This window comes from Triticum urartu, chromosome 6A (genome assembly GCF_056163025.1).
Source record: "Triticum urartu cultivar PI428250 chromosome 6A, HENAU_Tu73, whole genome shotgun sequence".
In the NCBI taxonomy this organism is placed as follows: Eukaryota; Viridiplantae; Streptophyta; class Magnoliopsida; order Poales; family Poaceae; genus Triticum; species Triticum urartu.
In genome coordinates this window covers 601,305,311-601,322,488 of record NC_141878.1, presented here as the reverse complement: position 1 = coordinate 601,322,488, position 17,178 = coordinate 601,305,311, and the positions used below count along the sequence as shown (strand labels likewise).

At 43.6% G+C, this 17,178-nt stretch overlaps 4 protein-coding genes across 11 annotated transcripts; all 4 read left to right on the top strand.

Annotated features, from left to right (window-relative positions):
• The first annotated feature begins 207 nt into the window (after positions 1 to 207).
• Positions 208 to 5,181, top strand: LOC125527566 (receptor kinase-like protein Xa21). 2 transcript variants are annotated; one of them, XR_015609144.1, is made up of 3 exons: positions 208 to 3,398; positions 3,578 to 4,237; positions 4,344 to 5,181. XR_015609144.1 is itself a non-coding variant. In XM_087529273.1 (2 exons), exons 1-2 carry the CDS (start codon positions 296 to 298, stop codon positions 3,976 to 3,978), a joined length of 3,504 nt encoding a protein of 1,167 aa, XP_087385399.1. In that variant the 5' UTR covers positions 218 to 295; the 3' UTR covers positions 3,979 to 5,181. The 2 variants fall into 2 exon arrangements, 1 of the variants encoding a protein (XP_087385399.1); XM_087529273.1 differs by having other exon boundaries at positions 218 to 3,398; positions 3,578 to 5,181.
• A 1,070-nt stretch (positions 5,182 to 6,251) lies between these two features.
• LOC147967132 (4-hydroxybenzoate polyprenyltransferase, mitochondrial-like) lies at positions 6,252 to 9,494 on the top strand. Its single transcript, XM_087529270.1, has 9 exons — positions 6,252 to 6,783; positions 7,094 to 7,229; positions 7,603 to 7,724; positions 7,977 to 8,046; positions 8,136 to 8,285; positions 8,382 to 8,517; positions 8,609 to 8,705; positions 8,840 to 9,066; positions 9,162 to 9,494. Exons 1-8 carry the CDS (start codon positions 6,356 to 6,358, stop codon positions 8,907 to 8,909), a joined length of 1,209 nt encoding a protein of 402 aa, XP_087385396.1. The 5' UTR covers positions 6,252 to 6,355; the 3' UTR covers positions 8,910 to 9,066; positions 9,162 to 9,494.
• Positions 9,495 to 10,168: 674 nt separating this feature from the next.
• LOC147967131 (cypmaclein-like) lies at positions 10,169 to 12,144 on the top strand. 2 transcript variants are annotated; one of them, XM_087529272.1, is made up of 3 exons: positions 10,169 to 10,720; positions 11,113 to 11,202; positions 11,558 to 12,144. In XM_087529272.1, the coding sequence occupies exons 1-3, from the start codon at positions 10,595 to 10,597 to the stop codon at positions 11,780 to 11,782; spliced, it is 441 nt and encodes a 146-aa protein (XP_087385398.1). In that variant the 5' UTR covers positions 10,169 to 10,594; the 3' UTR covers positions 11,783 to 12,144. The 2 variants fall into 2 exon arrangements, with proteins under 2 accessions (XP_087385398.1, XP_087385397.1); XM_087529271.1 differs by lacking the exon at positions 11,113 to 11,202 and having other exon boundaries at positions 10,404 to 10,720; positions 11,558 to 12,142.
• Positions 12,145 to 12,576: 432 nt separating this feature from the next.
• LOC147967130 (uncharacterized) lies at positions 12,577 to 16,077 on the top strand. 6 transcript variants are annotated; one of them, XR_015609141.1, is made up of 6 exons: positions 12,577 to 13,002; positions 13,133 to 13,319; positions 14,721 to 14,760; positions 15,051 to 15,112; positions 15,264 to 15,333; positions 15,444 to 16,077. XR_015609141.1 is itself a non-coding variant. In XM_087529269.1 (5 exons), exons 1-4 carry the CDS (start codon positions 12,604 to 12,606, stop codon positions 15,079 to 15,081), a joined length of 657 nt encoding a protein of 218 aa, XP_087385395.1. In that variant the 5' UTR covers positions 12,577 to 12,603; the 3' UTR covers positions 15,082 to 15,112; positions 15,264 to 16,077. The 6 variants fall into 6 exon arrangements, 2 of the variants coding, with proteins under 2 accessions (XP_087385395.1, XP_087385394.1); XR_015609140.1 differs by having other exon boundaries at positions 15,051 to 15,333; XM_087529269.1 differs by having other exon boundaries at positions 15,264 to 16,077.
• The last annotated feature ends 1,101 nt before the right edge of the window (positions 16,078 to 17,178 follow it).

The window sequence follows — 17,178 nt, the reverse complement described above, 5'->3', positions numbered from 1 at the left end:
GGAAACAAGCACTTTCTTCCCTTTATTGACTCACCACTTTTTGTACTGTATTTAGCAAGTTGAGAAGTTAGGCCAGGAAACACCACCATATCTGATTGACTAAAAGTTTTGACAGGAAAACGACCAATCCACTACCAGTCCAATTTGGCTGCTCCTCAAAATTCTGTACTACTACTATTTAGCTAGGTGACCAGCCACACACACACACACACACACACAACACACACACACACACACAGAGAAGAAAAAACAGAAGGCGGAAGCAGCCTTCCATCCTCTTGCCTACTTCCTGGCAATGGTGGCCACCGGGTACACTTCCTTGCTCATGCTGCTTCTCTTCGCAGTTCTTGTCGCCGATGGTCAGCCAGTCCCCATGGACAATGCTGAGGCCGCCACCGACCACTCTGCGCTGGTGTCCATCAAGTCGCTGATAACCAGCGACCCGGCATCAGCACTGGCCTCATGGGGCGGCAACCGGTCGCTCCCTCTGTGCCGGTGGCGGGGCGTAACGTGCGGCGCTCGTGGGCGCCGTCGTGGACGTGTCGTAGCACTGGACCTCAGCAACCTAGGTCTTTCAGGTGCTATTGCCCCTTCAGTAGCCAACCTTACCTACCTGAGAAAGCTAAAACTCCCCGTGAACCGTCTCTCCGGTACCATACCATCGGAGATTGGCCGTCTCCTCGACCTCAGGCATGTCAACCTGAGCCACAACTTCTTTGAAGGTGGCATCCCGGCATCACTATCACAGTGCCAGCAGCTTGAGAGCATCAGCCTGGAATACAACAACCTCACCGGCGTAATACCTCCAGACATGGGTCATTTGCCCAGCATGCGTCGTGTCCAGATGCAGTACAACATGCTCAATGGCCTGATTCCCCGGGTTTTAGGCTCGTTGCGCGGCCTCCAGGTTCTTGATCTCTCCTTCAACAAGCTTACAGGAATTATCCCATCAGAGATTGGCAACCTCACCAATCTAGTAAGTCTTAATTTGAACTTCAATCACTTGACAGGTTCACTTCCTTCTTCTCTTGGTAACCTTCAGAGAATCCAGAATTTGTGTGTGAGGGGGAATCAACTCACAGGGCTCATTCCACTATTCTTGGGAAACCTCTCGGCATTAACTGTTCTTAATCTTGGAACCAACAAATTTGAAGGGGACATTGTGCCACTGCAAGCACTGTCATCTCTATCTGTCCTTATTCTGCAAGAAAATAGCCTTCATGGTGGCCTTCCTTCCTGGCTAGGAAACTTCTCCTCACTAGTAACTGGGGCTATTCCTGAATCATTAGGGAACCTTCATATGTTATCTGCTCGTCTTGTTCTCGCTGAGAACAGTTTTACAGGTAGCATTCCTTCTTCCCTCGGAAACCTTAATGCTCTTTCCGAGTTGTATCTAGAAACGAATCAGCTCACTGGACAAGTTCCTTCTTCCATTTTCAATATGTCCTCTCTCAGCGTATTTAATCTAGCGTTCAACCAGCTAACTGGATCATTGCTGAGTGGGAAAAAGGTCAACTTTCCGGTACTTGACATATTTGATGTAGGGGGAAATAGGTTCCATGGTGTTATTCCACCTTGGCTGTGCAACTGTTCTATGCTTACCATAATTGCAGTAGAAGCGAATATGATTTCAGGAACAGTCCCGCCTTGTCTTGGAGATAACCTGAAAAGTTTGTCAGCTCTGATCCTTGGACACAATCAACTACTTGCAAATGAAGATGATGGTTTGGACTTCATGTCCAGTTTAACTAATAGCAGCCATCTGGAGATTTTAGATCTCAGCAGCAACAAATTTCGAGGCGTGCTACCAAATTCAGTAGCCAATCTTTCTACAGAACTGTACGCTCTCAGCATAGCCGACAACATGATAAGTGGCAATATTCCTGAAGGCATTGGGAACCTTGTTAATTTATCATATCTCTTGATGAACATCAATTCTCTCGAGGGTACTATTCCTTCCTCTCTTGGTAGACTCCAGAGGCTGAACTACTTATACCTGGATAGGAATAATTTCTCAGGGCAAATCCCACCAACCTTTGGCAATCTCACAATATTGAATAAACTCTCTCTTGGATCAAATTCACTTAGTGGACCTGTTCCATCCAGCCTTAGGAGCTGTCCTTTGGAACTGTTGGATCTCCAGCACAATAAGCTCAGTGGTCCGATTCCAAAGGAGGTCTTCCTCATATCTACCTTATCTAACTTCATGTACTTCCAAAGCAACTTGTTTAATGGGTCACTACCACTGGAGATTGGTAGCTTGAAACATATTACAAACATCGATTTGTCTGATAATAGAATTTCTGGTGAAATTCCTACCTCTATTGGTGATTGTCAAAGCCTGCAATTTTTAAAGATGCAAATGAACTTCCTTCATGGTGGAATCCCGGCAACAATGGGGCAGCTGAAAGGCCTTGAAATACTTGATCTTTCACATAACAACTTGTCTGGAGAAATTCCTGAGTTTCTTGGGAGAATAAAAGGCCTTGGTAATTTGAACCTGTCGTTCAACTACTTTGAAGGCGAGGTCCCAAAAGAGGGAATATTTCTTGATGCGAATGCAACTGCAGTTGAGGGAAATCAAGGACTGTGTGGGGGTATCCCTGAAATGAAGTTGAATCCCTGTTCCATCCTGACCACCAAGAAACGGTCCTTCAAGCTTATCATGATAATCTCCATAAGCAGTGCAGTGCTGTTGATTATCTTCATTTTAGCACTGTTCACTTTCTGGTACAGCAGGAGCAAGTCACACCAAGCTAACGCAGACCTGTCACCCATCAATGACTTGCATATCAGAGTATCTTATGCTGAATTAGCCAGTGCAACTAATGGTTTTGCTTCCGAGAACCTCATCGGAGTAGGAAGCTTCGGCTCGGTGTACAAGGGAAGAATGGTGATCCATGAGCAGCAGGTCATTGTTGCTGTGAAAGTGTTCAACCTCCAACAGCGTGGTGCGTCTCACAGTTTTCTTGCAGAATGTGAGACCCTGAAATGTGTTCGACATCGAAACCTTCTGAAGATCTTGACAGTCTGCTCAAGTATGGATTTTCAGAGCCAGGATTTCAAGGCTCTTGTGTATGAATTTCTTCCAAATGGAAATTTAGATCAATGGATACACAAGCCTCTTGAGGAAAATGAAGACACGGTGCTAAATCTCATGACAAGGCTCAACATCTCCATTGATGTGGCTTTTGCACTGGATTATCTTCACCAACACAGGCCATTGCCAGTTATTCACTGTGATCTCAAGCCAAGCAATATTCTCCTTGATAACGACATGGTTGCTCATGTTGGTGACTTTGGCCTTGCAAGAGCCCTGCATCAAGACCAGAGTGATTTGTTAGGAGAATCAAGTGGCTGGGCTGCCATGAGAGGAACAATTGGCTATGCTGCTCCAGGTATGCCTCCAGACTACTAGCCAGTCATTTGTCTGTCGTAATTTTCCCCCAAAATATCAAAAGTACGCCATCATATAAATATGTATTCATAGCACTCGTCAACTGAGATAATACAAATGCACAAACGTTTTTTACACATAATTTCAATGCTTTAAATTCTTCTGTTTTGATGATTGCAGAGTATGGTCTGGGCAACGAAGTTTCAATCCTGGGTGATGTGTATAGCTATGGTGTACTGTTGCTGGAAATGTTTACTGGGAAAAGACCAACCGACGATGAGCTTGGAGAAGCTCTAGGCCTTCACAGATATATTCAGAATGCACTTGCGGAAAGAGTGGCCAATATTGTGGACCACAAGTTATTATTAAGGGACGAAGATGGAGAAACAAACACCTCAAATCCTGATAGAAGAGGAAATATAACAATTGCTTGCATCACTTCAATTCTGAATATTGGAGTTTCATGTTCAATGGAAATTCCTACAGACCGCATGCAAATTGGAGATGCTTTGAAAGAGTTGCTAACACTAAGAGACAAGTTTCAGACGCGCCTTTCCAGTATACAAGCAGCAAGTCGTTGAAGCATTAAAAGCTCTCATGGATATGAATCTACTACCTCCGTTTCAGTTTACAAATCCTACGCGTATATCTAGGTTGCCATTTTTATCACCCTAATATAAACTATATAACACAAAAATTAAACCTTTTGAAAGTAGAAACTCCAAAGTTTATGTTGGTATATTTTTTGTAATATATGACTTGTATTAGGTTGGTTAAATTGATGATCTAGGTATACGCGCACGCCCTGTAAACTGAGAGAGAGGTAGTATTATCTTGAAGGTACTATAGCGGTGTGCAACAACGCTGGTACAATAATATTTCAACTTTACATATCACCTTATTTGTCCGTATGGTATTCTTACCATCTTCCCTCCTCTCTTCCCAGATAGTGGCACATGGAAGGTGGAGATAGGGAATGACTGTGCAGTACATCGAGGGTGGCTGACCGAGGGGGAGCCCACCACAGGGCCCATGCGGCCTCGAGGGGACCCGACAACAGGAAGGAGCCTGGAGACCTGGATAGAGCTCGACCGCCATCTTGGACTACAAGCCAAGATAGTGGCAGCTAGAGGTCGGTTGGATTCCTGTGTAAACCCTAGCCCTTGTCCTCTATATAAGGTGGGGGCTAGGGGTAGCCATCCCATCTATTATTGTAGAAACATATTCTCGGTAGTCATACATCATTCTCTTGTAATCTCTTGCACGTGGTAATGCCATGAATGCAGATTAGAAGCAGGATGTAGGGTATTACCTCTGCTAGAGGGCTTGAACCTGGGTAACCACTTTGTGTGAATTCCGTTATGATACTTCCGGCCGCGTTCGCCACCCTAGTGAGTATTGGCGGTTCTACGTACCGTTCGTTGGCGCTTCGGGCGAGGGCTATGTTGGTCGGAGAACGAACTAAGGTTGGATCATTGTACATGCCCGACGACTTCATGTCTGGCCAGACTTTCCTTCGACTCTTTCAAGCTCGAAGTCGACAACCAAGGGTGCTCGCTACCCTCCTCCGTTGACACCATCTACTTCGGAAGCCTTGAGTTCAACTTCAACCAATACAGCGAAACCGTGTGCACCGCCGACACGGGTCGCACCCATAAGTAACTGGATATTAGTTCAATGACCGGCTTTGTGGACAACTGGATATTAGTTCAATGACCGGCTTTGTATTCCTATGTAACTGGATCTTCACGAACCCTCCATCACCATCTTTGTATGCCTATGTAACTGGATATTAGTTCAATGACCGGCTTTGCGGACAACTGGCTGTAGTGATGTATTCTCCACGTCAAGTCTTGCAGCCTTTTGTATGTACTCCCTTCGTTCCACAATATAGCACATATAGAATTTTTTAAAAGTCCAACTTTATGAAACTTTGACCAAGTTTGTGAGAAAAATATATACATCTAGAATACCAAATACATATGCTTAGATATATCACAAGACATATTTTCGTATTATATACATTTGGTATTGTAGATATAAATAGTTTTCTCTACAAACTTGGTCAAAGTTTGTGTAAAGTTTGACTTTGTAGAAAATCTATATGCACTACATTATAAAAGGATGGAGTATGTAGTAATGTTGAGGCGAGGACAATATTGACTGACTTGGTGAAAGATGATGGGTAGAATACCGACGAAGCTGTCCCTGCCATCGTCGGCAGGAATCACCCAACTTGAAGAATCTGCAATTTTCCCGACATTTCCGCTCATTAATAGAAAACAGTAAAATACAACGCATGTTTTTCTTCACCAGTTTTCTTCAGGTTTTCTAAAATACAATACACATTGTTCATTTTGGTACAAATGTGGAACATTTTTCAAATACACTATTTTTTCACATACTTGTCTTGAACTTGAACATTATTTCAAACACATGCTAAATATCTTTAAATACACATTGAACATTTCTTGGTGGCATGAAAGATTTTTTTTAAAAACTACATGAACATTTTTTTACATTGTATCACATTTTCTTAAATGCCACATTTTTTTCCCTAAATGCGTGAATATTTCGTTTTTGCTAAGAGGACCCCACACTCTACATTGAAATTATGAGTATTTATTTAAAATGTCACGTACATTTTTATAGCACACGGACATTTTTTCACATTGTATAAACATTTTGTTAAATTGCCACGTACTTTTTTTTGAAACATGCGAATTTTTTTGAAATATCATGTACATATTATCAAATGAGACGAAATAATTTTTTAAAATTATGCAGACATTCATTTTCACATTGTATAAATATTCTTTGATAAGACTGTACCAGCTTAATTTTACAGCCTTGCTAGGCCCACGCAAAGTTGACCGGCCTGATGGATAGAAGTGTCATCAGGTAGCCCAAAGCCCAAACTGAGGAGCACGGCCGAGCCATCAGCTGGAGCTTCCATCCATGGCCCTGCTCCGCGCCGCCGCCGCCGCCCTCCGCCGCCGCGCCCGCGTCGCCGCTCTCCCGGCCATCTCCCCCTTCCCCCACACCCACTCCTCCTCTCCCTCCCCCAGTCCCGCCCCCAACCCCCCCGCCCGGCGCCACCTAATCACCCTAAGCCGCCGCAGCCCATGCCTTCACCCACCCTCCGCCTCCGCGGCGGCGTCCTCGTTCTACATCGACAGGATCTTGCTGCCCAGCAGCTTCTTGCACCCGCTCTCGACCTCCTCCCGGGACAAGGACACGGACAAGGACAAGGAGGAGAACATCCCGCCGCCGGCGCCGGCGTCGTGGGTGGAGAGGTGGCTCCCGGAGGCGGCGCGGCCGTACGCGATGCTCGCCCGCCTCGACAAGCCCATCGGCACCTGGCTCCTCGCCTGGCCCTGCATGTGGTATGCTTTCTAGCTACTTCTACTGACATCACCATGTCTCGCCACCATTGCGTAGATCAGCAGGATCAGCTCAACAAGAGATTAGTAGAGAGCAGCCCGAGCTCACTTTTTCAGATTTGCTGTCTGCACAAACAGATTTTTAGTTAATAAATTTAGTCAATTTTGAAAATTTTGAGTCCATGCTCGATCTTTGGCTTTAGGAAGAAAACATCGCATGTTTGTCAGCAACAGAGCAGCTTCTCTTACCCTGTTATGCATTACCAAGTACTCCAGCTTACCTAAAGAGCTCCCTGTGACCTTTGCTTCATAGGTCAATCACGATAGCAGCGATGCCGGGGGAGCTCCCCGACTTGAAAATGCTGGCGCTCTTCGGATGCGGGGCTGTCCTCCTCAGGGGAGCTGGTTGCACGGTGAATGATCTTCTCGACCGCGACATTGATAACAAGGTGATTCTGCTTTTTTTTTCCTGGTTGCAGACAACACTTCAGTTCTTGCGTGTTGGTGAAAATGCCCTTCAGACTCTTGTAACTGTGAACGTGAAAAGGGATCAGCTGCAATTTTTGATCTGTCAATGTGTTATGTGCTTACAGCGTAGCCAGAATGTAGAAAAATTAAGTGTCAAATGCCCTGACCAAAGTATATCAGTAGCAGCTAAAACTAACAGCACAGTGAAACCATGGAGAGAAAAATATGCTAACTGAGGTTATAGACAAGTTTGATGTATGTTGTACTCCTTAGATTTTGCGTTCTGCTACTGCTGCATTACTTCACTCAAGTGGATCATGCAGTGAATTGATGACGGATACGTTCCTCGTGTAGGTTGAGCGCACCAAAAGCAGGCCTTTTGCATCAGGCGCTCTAACCCCTTCTCAAGGCGTGGCCTTCCTCGGAGGTCAGCTACTGCTGGGATTGGGCATTCTTCTCCAACTTAACAACTTCAGGTGAATTGTGTGTTCTTTTGCTTGTGTGAGTGGAATGTGCAGCTTGCCTGTTTTGGATGCTCCAAAGTTCTTCCAAACAAACTGTGTAGTAATTGACATTTTGTGGAATGCACATAAAGTATCTTTTTAATTCCAATACGTGCCTGTAGTTATAGTTCCTACAAACTCCAAAGAATTGTGAGCTTGTTAGATGCATTTCCTTCCATCATTATTGTAATATTGACCTTTAAATTTGTCTACTTGTCCACGTAGCCGTGTTCTTGGGGCATCTTCTCTTCTTCTGGTGTTTTCTTATCCCCTGATGAAGAGGTTCACATTTTGGGTATGTAATACACAAAAGCTAGGTTGTACTATCATCATATTGCTTACAGTGAGTCATCACTTAAATACTTCTGGTGCATTTTTTGACAGCCTCAGGCATATCTTGGCTTGACCTTCAACTGGGGAGCTTTGTTAGGATGGGCTGCTATCAGAGGGAGCTTAGACCCTGCAGTCATCCTTCCACTGTATACTGCTGGTATATGTTGGACATTGGTGTATGATACCATATATGCACATCAGGTATTTTACTGATGGCATTCTGTCATATCTAAACTGTGCAAAAGCAACTCATCGGGATTGTCGTGGTTTCTTATGATCATATCTGTTACATGTCAGGACAAAGAAGATGACCTCAAAGTAGGTGTCAAGTCCACAGCATTAAGGTTTGGGGATTCGACCAAGCAATGGATCAGTGCCTTTGGCGCTGCATCTATTGGCAGCTTAGCACTCAGTGGCTACAATGCTGAACTTGGTTGGTGCTCATTACTCAGAATGTCACGTTCTACGAAGAGCTTATTGTTTTTAACATCATATTGACTACATGCTTTGATCATGTTCGGCAGCGTGGCCCTACTACCCTCTTCTAACAGCTGGAGCTGCACATTTGGCATGGCAGATTTCAACCGTTGACTTATCTGACCGTGCAGATTGCAACAGGAAGTATGGCCCTTTACATTGAATATTCACTCTTCACTGAGATATACAAAAATATAACAATTATGTATTCATTGTTTAGTTACAACCTTGAAGTGCTTAGACAGTTCAACTCATTGTCTTTAATCCCTACATTGCAGATTTGTCTCAAATAAGTGGTTTGGAGCTTTGGTATCCAGTGGAATTTTGTTGGGACGACTTGCGTCATGATAGATACATACAATCAAGTGCGATGTGCCAGTACGTTCTTTTCTATAGAATTAGCTCTGACAGAACCAGTACATTTCTGTGACTAGTTCGAGAAGGACAGACAGATTGTTTTAACCTTGTCATCTGCTAAGTGCAGTGTACTGCAGAATGAATATCTGTAAGTTCTGTTTCTCTCATAACTTGTGCTTTTCCGAGTTTCGTCTGTACTGAATATTGAAGGCGTACCCCTGATGACAAGTTTCGCTGCTGCAGCAGGTTATTTACTGGGCGTTTCGTTGTTCCCCATTCTCTCCCCGGTGGCAAAGCAAGGAAAACAGGGGAATAACACTGTTGTAGAACACATTGCTGTGCATTTATGTGATTATTATTCCGATATAGGGTCTCCACGACGAGACCAACGATAGCCCTCTGGGGGAACTAAAAACACGATTCAGCCTAACGCTGAATATTTGGGAAGATGACTGTCAGTCTTCCAGTCCATTTTTCACATCTGTGGCTAGCTCATAGTAGCTGGGCAAAACTCTTGGTGCAGTAAACCGAATATACGGATGGGTTAGTGGTGCATTGTGTTTGCCGCCATGATCTGGTTATCCCGTGACCCCTGTCATGGCTCTATCGCGCGTTTACCATTTGACATGCTTTTGTGCTGGTTGTTTGATTTGGTGAATGGAGACTGGCATTATTATACTGCCACATTAGGAAGAATGATTCTGTTCCTAGTGCTGTAAATGTAGTTGATTAGTTATGCCTGCTCTGCATCGCTGAGCTGTCCGTTTATAGCAAATCTGCCTTTCCAGGTAACCGAAAGGCGATCAAAGTTGTTACCCACTTTGCTGTTTGTGTTACCTGCTAGTAAGTACTATCTGGTTGTTGTCATTACTGTAGCTTTATTTATATATGGTGCTGTGAACAAAGTAAGAAGCTTATCTAGTTGGGTAAGGCAACCATGGCAGTAACATCTGGTGATGCCACACCCTTTTCGAAAGATTCAGAGAACATTTGGCAACTTTTACACGATACATACATATGTCTAGTACAATCCCGTGGAATTTGTTTAAATCCACTTTTCATCTACATGTAGAGAACTTAATTTTGAGAAATCTAGATATACATGACGGTAGCACCGCTAGCACGGGGATTTTTTCAGAACTTTCTGGAGTGCGTTGCTGACTTGCTGTGATGCGGTTTCACCGGATATTTGCCCCGGTAAACTCCACGAGGCCGCAAATCTATTTGCCCGAGTGATGAGCATTGTCGCTTGTGGGATGATGACATGTGTAAAATCTATTTGCCACTCTCAGATTTTATTTATTTAATTTTGCTTTGCCGTTGTGCACGTTGAGTCGAGAGCTGTATTGATGAGCCTCTCTCCACCATGTCGCCACAGTGGGGTGCTGCTCATGGTGGTCGGTGCACTGCACTCTGTTCCCATTCTATTACTGGTGAACAGAGTGCAGTCGGTTCAGTGTCTGTCACCCACCCACCGGAGCAGCACGCTAACTGCACTCTGTGCACCATCGTACTACCAGCTAGCTGCGCCCGTGCTGGACCGACGCCATCACTGTCTACATTGTCACTGGAGGGCAGGCATGGCACCCTTGGCGTGACACATTGTTAACCGACACTAGCTACTTACTACTCTGCATCCTCTCCTCCCCCCCATTCTCCATCTCCATCTCCCGGCAATGGCGTCCGCCTCCAACACTCTCCCTCTCCTTCTCTTCGTCGGCGTCCTCGCCGTCGCCCTGGCGGTGGCCGTGGACGCGCATCATCCGGCTCCGGGCGGCGATGATGATGATCGTCAGCTGATGGTAATTAATCAAACTTTTCTCGCGCTCACCAGTGAGTGAACTCCCAGTTTCTTCTTGCCTCGGTGTGCCGCATAACTAATCAGTAGCTACAAGTTCAAACTAATCATGCTCTGTCTATTGTTCTCAGTCTAAGCTATTAGCCTCTATCTGTATTTGGGTCATTAGTTAGTCTTCTGCTGCAATAACAAGGATGAATCCAACAGTTGCTGATCGTCATATATAAATAGACGTGAGGCAGAGAAGGATACGCGCGCGACCGTCCCAAGGGGGCGGACGGGCTTGCTGCTATTAATGCACGCTCTCTCTACCTCTTCACGCATTTTGCTTCACGCATACGCCTCTAACTCCATCTCCATCAACCATCCATCCATCCATCCATGGCGGTCTCCAAGCCTCTCTTCCTCGCCGCCGCCGTCGTCCTCTTCGTTGGTGCCCTGCTCGTGGCCGTGGACGCGCAGCAGCCCACTGATGGTTTCTCCTCGGTAAATAGATAGATGAACAAATAGATTTCCTCGGAATGAATGTTACGAATCAACTCTCTTGGCCCGGAGATGCGTCAGCCTGATTTTAGGCTAATTAATCACTTCCAACGCATACCTAAGAATGAAAGTTTCTTGCTTTAATTTGGTCTCCACCTCTGTTGAATGACCTTAAGAATGCCATCGATTGATATGCCTACCCCTGTTTAAATTTGTTTCTTTTTTCTTCTTCTTCTGAATCTGCAACCCTGAATTTACTTCCACGCAGTTTCAGACCATGAAGAAATATATATGGTGCTCGGTTTCATATGTTGTGTAGCCATTGCATGCTCGATGATTGTACATGTATACCGTGCAGGCGGTGGGCGGTGGCGGGAGGACGCTGCTGGCCATAGACTGCCCCAAGGCGTGCGAGGCGCGGTGCGGGAGGAACTGGAAGAACGAGATGTGCAACAAGATGTGCAACATCTGCTGCGGCAAGTGCAGCTGCGTCCCCTCCGGCACCGGCCAGGACACCCGCAACGAGTGCCCCTGCTACGCCAACATGAAGAACACCAAGAACGGCAAGCCCAAATGCCCCTAAAGCTAAGCTAAACTAAACTAGCCAAGGCAAGCATGCAAGGCGGGCTAGAAATTATGATCCCATCCGTCAATAATCTCCGCCGCTCGACGCTCGTGTTCATCTTAGCTTGCCATTTTCATGCCTTTTGTTGTGGATCATATAGAATCGTGTATGGTAATGTGCTAATAATGTTAGTATAAGCTGTTTAGGTCCTACTCCTAATGAAGGGAGGAGGAGGTCAAAGAGAGGTAGACCTAAGCTCCATCTTCTCCTCTCTTATGTACTCATCGTCCATTATGTATCTGTATTGCAAAATATCTAGTGTTGGAAGCAGTCTGGTTGGAAGAGTACGTTTGGTCTTGAGGTTCAGTATGTGCTGCTCGATTGAATGACTGGGGCAGCGTCTTGTGGATCCTTTTTGTCTAGCTGGGCAGCACTATTTTCTACCGTCTTCCTATTTAAACGTCGGTAAAAAAAATCCTCCTGTTTAAACATGCAGTAAGTCATTAGAATGTTTAATTAGGAAATAATATATGAAGATGAAATAGGGGATGTAGCTCAAACGGTAGAGCACTTAGAATGCATTTAAGAGGCAGGGGGGTCGATACCTCCCTTTACACTGAGAGAAGGAGTATAAGAATAACACTCTTAAACACATATATAATACCTTCATCCCCACTATTCTATTTCTCTTAAGCAGTGTACCCAGGGGTGGAGCTCTGTAAGGGCCAAACCGGGCCATGGCCCGCCCAGAAATTTAACAAAACAAATATACCTATGTGTCATCCTAGCCCAGCCCACGAACAGACACTGCATCACATCCCCATCCTCTCGTCTCACGCATGCACGGGAACACACATCCCCTAATTCCCCTTCCTCTCTCCCTCAAAAAAAAAAAAAATTCCCCTTCCTCTCAGCATGTAGCCGCCGTGGACAGGAGCACCGTCCACTGGAGCGCGCCGCCCGCTGTCTCGCGTACGCGGAGCAACCGCTGGAGACGCCCGCGCCCCGCTGGATCTTGGCTCGCCCTCGCCGCCTCGCCGCTGCCCTATTCCCTCGCGCCGCCCACTCGCCCAGGCGCTCACTGTCGCGACTCGCAAAGCTACCGCCGCGGCGATGGCCGCCGGGATCTTGCGGCTGTTCTCCTCCTGTCCTCCAACCCCCTGCTGCCCAGTCCCTGGCGCTGCCCCTGCCGCACCACACTTCACACACAGCACCAACCAGCAGGGCAACACGGGCAGGTAATAATCTTCCCCCAAGTTCCTAATTTGATAAGCAATAGTCTGATTTTGTTAAGTTCCATACATCCAGTGATCAGATCTACTACTGCTAATGATAACTAATAGCCCGATCTTATGCAAATTGACATAGGTAGTCATGGGCACGGAAAATCAGACTCAGAGAAGAATTGATTTGGTGTTTAAAAGGAAAAGAGATGATATAACTGATGTTGAGGATGACCATGTATTGCCCTTGCTTGAATTCGAACAGCAACAACCTGAACAACAACATAACCAAGATGGAGGAGTTCGAACAAATGAAGCTGTTACATTCCGAGGTATTGAGTTCTTGCAGCGAGATCCTGGATTGCACCCTCAAATTTGGCAATATCCACCAGACCAGAGAGATATCGTGAGGAGAGCATATTTGATGTTAGGTCCTATGCAACACCCGCCTAGAGAACTATAAATCTTCTGGTGAACCAGGGCATCAACACCGCTTCCAGTATAGTTGGTTTGGTGATTTTCCGTCATGGCTAGAGTACTCGGAGGAGAAAAGTTGTGTGTATTGTCTATATTGCTTTGTCTCCAACAACAAAGAGAATACACGAGATGGTTCTCATGTCTTGACGGTACATGGATTTGACAATTGCAAGAGGGTTTGTGGGAAACATTGTGCATTCTTGACCCACATGCTCATCACACAACAATGCAGTCACTAGTGGTCATGCCTTAATGAAACAACCTTGCCATATAGAGAATGTTATAGCTGTGAAGGACAAGGAGAAGGTGGACTCATGGTTGAACTGTACGTTGATACATATATATTACATATACATATCTACTAGCTCAATCTTGTGACCTGGGTGCTTGTAACATGCCCTTATGAGTCAGAATTTGAAAAAAAAAATTGTGCTCTTCTTAAGTCTGGCCCGCCCAACTTTTCCGTTCAAGCTCCAAATATCCTTCTTTTTTTAGGGAAAATACCCTTCTTATTCCTGTGATTTAATTATCCTTCTGCCCACTTCATCTTCCATCTTAAGAAAACTCCCGAACCGGTGGTACACAAAAGGTCACCACCAGTCGCGTGTAACGGAGGAGTCAGTCCAAGGGACCACCGCATCCTTCGATCCCTTCAGCAGACTGCTCCCTCGATTCCTCTATGTCGATCGCTTCGCCTCCTTCTCTGCCTCTGGCCTCTTGGCGCACCACGCCTTCCTCGCCCGTCGTCTCCCGATCCCCCCAGCCCCCGCCTGCCTGCGGCGTGCCGTTCTGCGGGCTCAGTTTTTGGACCCGCTGCAGCCTGCCCGGAGAAATTGCCGGCGGTGCCATCTTATCAAGGGAGTTTATTCATGTACATATATTCATTTGTCACATGTCTTAAGTAAACAAGAAGCCACCCTCCAATAGTTACCACCTGTAAGTTACCCAGTCAGCCGATTTCAATCTATTTTTGTTAAAGACTTGATGTTTACAAAGTACATCATAAATTATTTTTTCTTTCCTAAAAGGGGTATCGACGACGCTATCTTCTTTCATGCTTATGATGTACAGATTATACACAATGAGTGCTAGCTTCAAATTAACTCGAGCTGTTTCAGATTGATGCATTACTAGCTGCAGTCCTATTCTGAACTTTTTCCTAATTTTGATTTTTTCCAACTATATTTTTTTTATCCTGAGATGTTTCCAGACATATGGTAATGTCCCTAATACCCTGCTTATTGCAAATTGTGAAGTTGTCAGGCCATGGGTTGCAGCTGCAGAACACATTCAGAGGTTATACAGTGTTAATTGGCTTCCCATTACAATTTTAGTTTGTTAGTGCGGAGTAGCATGATTTTTCATATGCGTGTTAATATATAGATCTGGTCTCTTATGTCCTGCATGCAGTTCTTAGTTAACCTTCTCTGCCAGTTTCTTATGTCTGTATATAATGGTATAATTAAGGTGATTAATTGTTCATATTGATCATTAACATGCTTGTGAGGGCCTAAACTAGGAATTCTTCATCTTGATCATTAATTGTTTCAGAATAGAGCTAACCAGACATATGTTTTGTACTGCAGTTCAATGAGGAAGCACAATCACCTTTTGTGAAGAAATACAAGACTAACATTCACCCGGAGAGGTAATAATTTGTCCTTTATACCTCCAAAGTTGCAACTATGTAGTATCTAAGTAATCTTCTTTACATGTTGCTTACTCTTTATTTTACTTCCCATGCACATATCAATTTGAGGTATATGCATATTTACGTTCCTGAGGTAAGTCATATACAGGTTTTACTACTGAGCAAGATGGCCGACTTCCTTTTTTCTATATCAATTTGAGGGTATATGCATATTTACGGTATGCCATCCATAATATTCTTTGTTGTTCATCACATCTTTTTATTAATTAATTGTAATGCAAGATAAATGTATCTTCTCTTAATAACATAACTATCTTGATGTTTATAGGTTCCTTTCGTCTTGATTATGTAGTTTCCTAACATACAACAACTTAAATTTGGTAATTGGCCACTCGAGCATGGATGACAATGTATATGGAAATGGTTATACTACAAATTCTCCTTTAGAGACACGATGAAAACATGAGAATTAGGCTGCTATTTTCGTTTTCGAAAGATTAGCAGCACCTCATTGATGTCGATTACGTAAAGGTAATGCACCAATCAGTGGATTAGGTTGTTATTTTATTTCTTCAGAGTTATGTTATCCAATGCAAAGAATTAGTTAAAAGAGGGAGATTTCTGATGAAGCTATAATTAAACACTATAACACTATATATTAGGCAAAAGCCTTACTGTTCTATCAGGACTAATGAAATTTGTATGCCATTTTGGGATGGATTAAAGTAAATGTACATGGGAGTTCTGATGCAGATTGCGCACAATGAAGACTCGGGGTTGTAGCTAGGTGGTGATGTTTTAGTTACATATTGATAGTTTATTCCACTTGCACATATTGAAAAGCTTAACCATTCTCTGCTTCTTTGATTGTTCGTGCATTGTCCAAAATCTGAAAGATGTAGGTAGGAGGATTGATCTTACTTACCTATGTATCATTCTAAAGTATCTTCAAATTAGAATAATTTATTCATCTTTTTGTCTGTCCTTTTAGGAGTTAGTTGATGAGTGAAACACCAACTTTAGACAATATTTCCCGCAGCAACGCGCGGGGTATCATCTAGTATTATAAATGCATATGACTCCAATTCAAAATTATGGTCTTGATTTTAATTTCTCTGTCCAACCAATCCTTCCAATTCTATAGCATAGCAGAAGAGATCAAACACATTGCAATTTTAACATGGTCATTGACGTTGTCCTCCTACCAAATCCATAATCTTGTGCGTTCAAATTACTCATATCCATTCTCAAATTTTACCTCACTGTAAATCTTGCAAAAAAATTACAATGGTAGCTTAAAATTCCTCAATGACTACAACACGACCTTCCGTTATATTTACGCCTTCTTTTTTAATCATAAACTCTGCAATAGTCGTGTGACACCATCATCTTTTGATGATCTCTTAAGCCAGTAGTATCTCATCACCTTTTTTATGGTTTCGATGCAACGCACGTGCATTGTGCGAGCATTAGTAAAAAGAAGAAGTTCAAGTGTTGGTAAACATCGAGGGGGGAGTCTATGGAGCGCTTGCCTCGAGCGACACTCCAGTAGGCCGGCTCATTTGTACCTACAAATGTTAGCTTAGTTTATTCATTTTGTCTTTTTTTGCGTGGTAGTTTATTCATTTTGTCTATTCCTTTTTTCCATTTTTATATTTCAAAAACTTTCCAATATACATACTACACAAATTAGTTCACATTTTTTTACAATGTTCATCGTGTAGTTTTAAAATGTGAATGCAGCGTAAACATTTTGTTCATGCAATTGCTAAAAATGTTTGTACTATTCACAAACATGTTTGTTACATTTTAAAATTTCATAAGTTTCAAACAATGTTCATGACATTTTAAGAAAATGTTTACAGAATGTAAATTGTTTTGCGCAATTTTGAATAATGTTGAATAAAATTTTAAAAAAAATCTTGATACCTAAAAATGAAATGTGTATTAATAAAATGTTTGTAAAATTTAAGAAAATGTTTTTACAATGTAAAAGAATTGTGCATGTAATTTTACAAAATGTTTCTACCACTCCAAAAAATGTAGCGTGTATTTGAAAACTG

Bases quoted from the DNA above. Each gene is read 5' to 3' on its own strand.
- LOC147967132 (XM_087529270.1), top strand. From the start codon at position 6,356: ATGGCCCTGCTCCGCGCCGCCGCCGCCGCCCTCCGCCGCCGCGCCCGC. The intron at 6,784-7,093 runs GTATGCTTTCTA...TTTGCTTCATAG, and splicing joins CTCGCCTGGCCCTGCATGTG to GTCAATCACGATAGCAGCGA. The intron at 8,286-8,381 runs GTATTTTACTGA...GTTACATGTCAG, and splicing joins ATACCATATATGCACATCAG to GACAAAGAAGATGACCTCAA.
- LOC147967130 (XM_087529269.1), top strand. From the start codon at position 12,604: ATGCACGGGAACACACATCCCCTAATTCCCCTTCCTCTCTCCCTCAAA. The intron at 13,320-14,720 runs GTATTGAGTTCT...CAAATTGTGAAG, and splicing joins TGAAGCTGTTACATTCCGAG to TTGTCAGGCCATGGGTTGCA. The intron at 14,761-15,050 runs GTTATACAGTGT...TTTGTACTGCAG, and splicing joins GCTGCAGAACACATTCAGAG to TTCAATGAGGAAGCACAATC.
- LOC147967131 (XM_087529272.1), top strand. From the start codon at position 10,595: ATGGCGTCCGCCTCCAACACTCTCCCTCTCCTTCTCTTCGTCGGCGTC. The intron at 10,721-11,112 runs GTAATTAATCAA...GCGGTCTCCAAG, and splicing joins ATGATGATCGTCAGCTGATG to CCTCTCTTCCTCGCCGCCGC. The intron at 11,203-11,557 runs GTAAATAGATAG...TATACCGTGCAG, and splicing joins CCACTGATGGTTTCTCCTCG to GCGGTGGGCGGTGGCGGGAG.
- LOC125527566 (XM_087529273.1), top strand. From the start codon at position 296: ATGGTGGCCACCGGGTACACTTCCTTGCTCATGCTGCTTCTCTTCGCA. The intron at 3,399-3,577 runs GTATGCCTCCAG...TGATGATTGCAG, and splicing joins AATTGGCTATGCTGCTCCAG to AGTATGGTCTGGGCAACGAA.